Raw genomic sequence first — 6,585 nt, 5'->3', positions numbered from 1 at the left:
ACTTTACCCTTTGCCAAAGTTTAAACATTTATGCATTGTTTAGAAGGAGTGGAAGGGCATTTCAGTGTGGGCGTTCCCTAACGGAAATATGCAAATACATACTATAAAACACCAACAGGATCTCGCGAATGGCTCTGCTCACCTCCATGCTTGGTCTGCCCTCTAATGATTAATTTGCTCCCATTGGAAACGACAATGGGTTAGTTATAAAAAAAAATCTTTGATATAGCTGACCTGACTGAGATTCCCTAATAACACTCCACTTCCATACAGCTATGACTTTCTCATATCAGGTTAGAAGAACTGTTAAATGTTTATTTGCACTTGTATCGAAATGGCAGTCCTGACCCATGTTGTTGTTCTTGTCAGTCATTGGCTCGCCTTGACTAGGGGGGAATGTGTACTCCCAAAGGTATATTGCCAGCCTCAGAAGATGATTTCCAGACAAATCACACTTTCTTTTACCTGGCCTTAACACATTGTTAATCAGAATCATAATATACAGTGTTTACAGATGGTTTATACACACTTTTATTTCTCATGACCAGTTTACTATATGAAGTCATCTGATAGTCAACTAACTGATAACTGTTTTTTTTTATGATTGCATTCAACATGGAAAAACAAGCAACTACACTTCCACAATGTACATTTATCCAAAACATTTCCCCCCAGAAACACTTTATTGAGCAAACACAGATGTTTTAATTACTGTTTTATTACCACAGTTGTCAGTTTACAGCAAATAGTAGGCCAACCTAACATTTAATACACAAAGTCTTTATTAATAAAAACATGGGAACATTACAATAAATGTCACTGTATCACAACATATTTCAGGAATGTAAAACATCTCAGTGATACTAAGTACAAATATCATGGTAAAAACACTTTATAAAAAGATATCTGCAACTATGTTTAAATTATACCACAGAACTGTATACGGTGAACATGACTTCAATTCATATCCATATATAATGTATTTTTCATGACTTCAACATTGTGTATTTATTGTAACTCAATTAGTGATGAAAACAGTGCAAAGTTAAGTCTGATGAATTGCAATACATACATAGACAAATTAGACCATACAAACTGTTCTTTAAGAAATGAAAGACAGAAAAACAATGAAAGTGTTACACCTCAAACTGGGAGACATTCCTGAGTTCCTGAGTCAGGCTTTACACGGTTTTCAATTGAATTACCTTCACAGGAATCTCTTATTAATGCAGCTGTTTTAATGGAGAAACAAGCCTGTTTATCTAAGGGCCTGTTGCAAATGGCACCCTATTCCCTATATAGTGCACTACTTTTCACCAGACCCTTATGGGCTAAATAGAGAAAGGGGTGCCATTGGGGAAGCAAGTATAGTGTATTGTATTATCATCAAGATGGATGACATTTCTAATGACAAAAATGTTTGGTAGAAAATAGGAAATGTATACAAGATAATTGTTACCGAAACAGCTAGTAGAGTACTAAGTAGAAGGCATTGTCTCCCACTCCTACAAAAATAATGAGAAAAAAAGAACACATGGTACATTTAATTTAACAATTATACTTACTTATATTCCTTAATTTAATTGTATTGATATGATTATCTCATTGGGGCAGAGTGATGTTCATAATAGATTCCTTTTATCAGACCATTTAGGCCAAGACGTACCTTCTTTCTCTGAAACACCTTGCCATGCTCAATAAATAGGGCAGAAGGGGCTCTTTTCAGTGAGTTTTTAGCGGAGGCAGTCCTTCGCAGTAGTGGGGTAAAAAACCCACCCTGTGGAGACAAGGCCAATAAAATGAGCACAGACCTTAGAAAAGACCCATGGTGGCAGGAGCATGGGGGCCACAGTAGTCAACTTCACCACAACATCAAAGTGACCCAGCCAAGAGGATATAAAACACATACTCCAATACAATGACGTACTGGTAAGAAGAGTAGTAGCAGGTGATTCCCTTTTCTTCTTCCTGGAGCTTACCAAGTTCTGATATGCTGATTGGTATTGTTGAGTTGGATTTGTTTACAATGTGTCAAACAACTTTGGTCAGCCAACTTTGGTCACCCTTTCAAGCTCTGTAGGAAAATGATTTATTTGAGGCTAATGATTGCAAAGACCTCATCTTTGAACTGCCCCTATGGTCATTGTATCTAAAGAGGGGGATAGCCTATTTATGTGCACTGTATGCTAATTGCTTCTCAACACACAGGCATCTGTACAAACGAGGGGGAAAGGCATTTTACACAGACATTATGTTAATGTCAAGAATGGAATAAAGGGAGAAAATGTGTCCAACCTACAACAGGAGAGAAGATTAAAAATTTCCTTGAAGTTTCCCCCCTGATTTATTAACGAGTCACCTTAATAATTAGACAAATTCTGTTTGGATACCATGTCACATTATGAAGCCTTATGTATTTTCAGTTTAACACACCAGTGTTGTGTTGAGCATTCTGAACAGCAAGTGGCAGCATTGTGCCACAAAGCTTCTCAGAGAAGGAGTGCTGATCTCAGATTTAAAAAAAAAATCAATTCTAGATCAAAATGAACAAGATAACATGGACAGGTGAAAATGTGGGACCAGATCCTACATCAGCACTTCTAGTCTGAGACACTTTATGAATATGTGCCCTGGATATTTTCATGGATAAGACCTCTGGATGGTATAACAGGGTTGTGGGTGGCAGCGTAGAGTTGTGTTACCTGTGCCCGTTCTGTACAGAAGGCCAGAGACTGTCTGAAGGAGGTACATTTGGCGGTCTTCCCTGCAGTGATGAGGTTCATCTCTGACCCAGCTCTCAGCTGTACCCTTCTCTTCCCAGTCAAGTCCAGTTTCTGAACCCCCCGCTCCACCTCACACGATTTCCTACCTGTTACAGAGCAGTCACTGTCACAAATCTGGATTAAATACCTACGTTAAAGACTATATATATATATATATATATTTACTAACAATGAATGAAGTTAGTTATAGCACCAAATTTTAAGGTGGAACTCAACTTTGTCTCAAAGACTCGAATGATGGCAGTTTTGTTGAGAGGAAAACATGATATCATGTGTTTCTAAGAAGCCCTTACAAGGACCTTCTGCCATGAGGCGAGATCCTGCTGCCATGACCAAACCACCAGAAACGACGGCTTCGCATCAGCACTCTCCAAACTCCGAGCACATAGGATCATTTCCCTCCACAACTCCAAGAAGGAATCCAATCTCACTTCTTAATAGTGAGTAAGAACTGGAGTAACTGTGGCAGTACATTCCCTCTTGGCCTGCACACTCTTTTCAGCAGTTTTCACATGTCCCATGTCTTCAGTAGCCTTGTCCAAGATCTGTTTGTGCTACCATGTCAACTCCTTGTGATGTTTGGCCTGAAAGCACAAACAGATCTGGTAACAGGCTATATCTTCAGGCCTCAGCACTTCAATAACCCATAGCCCGGGGGTGTTATATGAATTAGTCCCAGACTTTTCTTCTTTAACTAAACTGCTCAAACTTAACAAAAACAGGGGGGTAGACCAGAGTAACCGTGTTCCCACCACTATAATTATAAAGTGCTATGCGTTTGTGTCTGTGTAGTGTTTTACATTGATGCAACAGCACGCAACTGCAACATAAAACTATGGGATGATGGAAAATTCTGTTCAGAGAATCTGTTATAACATATCATTATGTAGACACTTTTATAATGCAAGCCAGATGTAGTGGAATTGTTTCACTTAAAAGTCAAAAACTTTAATGCAGGAGAATGATAATAATATCCAAAGTTACATATTCTTCCCTAATCATATTCTTTGCACAGATTTGGGGAATAACCTCCATACAAACATATTTAATTTTCTATTTGGCTCCCGTTCAAAATAACAGATGGAGTGGCAAAGAGATTGGACAGAAATTGGTCTTAAAGTACATATTGATGTGAAATCTAGGCAAACCCTCGTCTCTTTGCATTTCGAATGTGGAATACAATATGTGTTCGGTACTAGCTAGTAGCCGGCTACCACCAAGTACTCTACCTTGCACGTTAGAGACTGCTGCCCTATGTACATAGAGTCATTGAACACTTGTTCACTTGAATAATGTTTGCATACTGTTTAACCTCTTGAACCTCTGGGGGCAGTATTTCATTTTTTGATGAAAAACGTTCCCGTTTTAAACAAGATATTTTGTCACGAAAAGATGCTCGACTATGCATATAATTGACAGCTTTGGAAGGAAAACACTCTGACGTTTCCAAAACTGCTAAGATATTGTCTGTGAGTGCCACAGAACTAATGCTACAGGCGAAACCAAGATGAAATTTCATACAGGAAGTGAGCCATATTTTGGAGGCGCTGTGTTCCAATGTCTCCTTATATGGCTGTGAATGCGCAAGGAATGAGCCTACACTTTCTGTCGTTTCCCCAAGGTGTTTGCAGCATTGTGACATATTTGTAGGCATATCATTGGAAAATTGACCATAAGAGACTACATTTTCCATGTGTCCGCTCGGTGTCCTCCGTCGAAACTATTTAGCATTTTTTGAAAATCTGAGATGACAGTGTTGTTAACAAAAGGCTAAGCTTGTGAGCCAATATATTTATTTAATTTAATTTGCAATTTTCATGAATAGTTAACGTTGCGTTATGGTAATGAGCTTGAGGTTATAATTACACTCCGGGATACGGCTTTTTTTCTTAGCCAAATGTGATGAACAAAACGGAGTGATTTCTCCTACACAAATAATCTTTTTGGAAAAACTGAACATTTGCTATCTAACTGAGAGTCTCCTCATTGAAAACATCTGAAGTTCTTCAAAGGTAAATTATTTTATTTGAATGCTTTTCTTGTTTTTGTGAAAATGTTGCCTGCTGAATGCTAGGCTTAATGCTATGCTAGCTATCAATACTCTTACACAAATGCTTGTGTAGCTATGGTTGAAAAGCATTTTTTGAAAATCTGAGATGACAGTGTTGTTAACAAAAGGCTAAGCTTGTGAGCCAATATATTTATTTCATTTCATTTGCGATTTTCATGAATAGTTAACGTTACGTTATGGTAATGAGCTTGAGGCTATAATTACGCTCCCGGATACGGGAGTGCTCGTCGCAACAGGTTAACCCACTTTATATGTAAAAACTGTATTCCAGTCAAACCTCAAACCTATACACATTTTCTATTCAGATACCATTCACTCTAGTCTGGAAGCTAATTTCCTGCAATTCTATCCATTTTGACATGGGGTTTTGTACTGTGTATTGAAATCCAATAAAATTGTATTGGTCACATACACATGGTTAGCAGATGTTAATGCGAGTGTAGCAAAATGCTTGTGCTTCTAGTTCCGACTATGCAGTAATATCTAACAAGTAATCTAAAAATTTCACAACAACTACCTTATGCACACAAGTGTAAAGGAATGAATAAGAATATGTACATATAAATATATGGATGAGCGATGGCTGAACGGCATAGGCAAGATGCAGTAGATGGTATAGAGTACAGTTGTCACGACTTCCGCCGAAGTTGGCTCCCCTGCCTGTTCAGGCGGTGCTCAGCGGTCGTCGTCACCGTCCTACTAGCCGCCACCGATCCCTTTTTCGTTTGTCTTATTAGTTTCACCTGTGTTTCTGTTGTTTGGTTTAATGAGCTTCCCTATATTTAGTAGGTAGACCCGCCCTTGTTTTGTGCGGGATTGTCTTTATGTTACGTGTGTGCATTTTAGGTAGAGGTGGATTTATTTTCTTAACTTGGCACCCTGTGTTTTTTGGGTTTTCACGTTGTATGTTCGCACCCTGTATTGTTGGGCTTATCATTCATCATCATTTTGTGTGCCGAAGTAAAGAGCACTTTTCCCCAGTGGAACTCTCTGCGTCTGATTCCTTCACCCACCTAGTCCCGTGTGACAGAATCCCGCACCGCATATGGAATCAGCAGGAGCAGCCGCACCTCCTCTCCCATCGATGGAGGAAAGGGTCCTCCATCATACCAGTGTTCTCCACAGGATTGGTTCTGCAATGGATCAAATGATGGAGAGGATGGATCGATGGGAGAGGAGTGGCCTTCCCACCTCATCTCCAGCACCCCCTGTTCCTGCTACCGCATCCGGATCCGGGGTTCTTCGGCTGGCGCTCTCACGGGAGTATGATGGAACGGCGGCGGGGTGTCAGTGTTTCCTCCTACAACTGGAAATTTACCTGGCGACCATTCGTCCTACTCCCTCCGGAGAGGAGAGCGTGAGCGCCCTCGTCTCCTGTCTGACTGGACGAGCCCTAGATTGGGCCAACGCAGTGTGGAATGGTCCAGACTCGGCGAGGGATCATTACCCAGAGTTCATTACCCAGAGTGAACGGCTGTTCCACCTGCCTCAGGAGACAAGGAGCGCGCAGGACTTTGCCCTGGAGTTCAGGACCTTGGCCGCAGGAGCAGGGTGGAACGACAGGACCTTGATAGACCATTGATAGACTTGATAGACCAGCCTCAGGGAGGACGTCTGCAGGGACCTGCAGGGACCTAGCATGTCGGGACACCACCCTCACGCTGAATGAGCTCATCGACATGGCCATCCGTCTGGACAACCTGCTGGCTACCCGCGGGCGTTCGGAACAGG

General features: G+C 40.8%; 1 protein-coding gene across 1 annotated transcript in view; it reads right to left on the bottom strand.

Moving 5' to 3' along the window:
- Nucleotides 1–700: 700 nt before the first annotated feature.
- si:dkey-220o5.5 (actin filament-associated protein 1-like 2) overlaps nucleotides 701–6,585 on the bottom strand; it is a 123,270-nt gene continuing 117,385 nt past the window's right edge. Inside the window, exons 14-16 of the mRNA XM_035786407.2 lie at nucleotides 2,703–2,869; nucleotides 1,667–1,777; nucleotides 701–1,505 (exon numbers count right to left, since the gene is read on the bottom strand). Coding sequence (XP_035642300.1) covers nucleotides 1,479–1,505; nucleotides 1,667–1,777; nucleotides 2,703–2,869 — 305 coding nt within the window. The 3' untranslated portion in view covers nucleotides 701–1,478. The remainder of the gene's footprint in view (nucleotides 1,506–1,666; nucleotides 1,778–2,702; nucleotides 2,870–6,585) is intronic.

This window comes from Oncorhynchus keta, chromosome 14 (genome assembly GCF_023373465.1).
Source record: "Oncorhynchus keta strain PuntledgeMale-10-30-2019 chromosome 14, Oket_V2, whole genome shotgun sequence".
Classification (NCBI taxonomy): domain Eukaryota; kingdom Metazoa; phylum Chordata; class Actinopteri; order Salmoniformes; family Salmonidae; genus Oncorhynchus; species Oncorhynchus keta.
The sequence above is the reverse complement of the archived record's forward strand: the minus strand, read 5'-3'. Positions and strand labels throughout refer to the sequence as shown.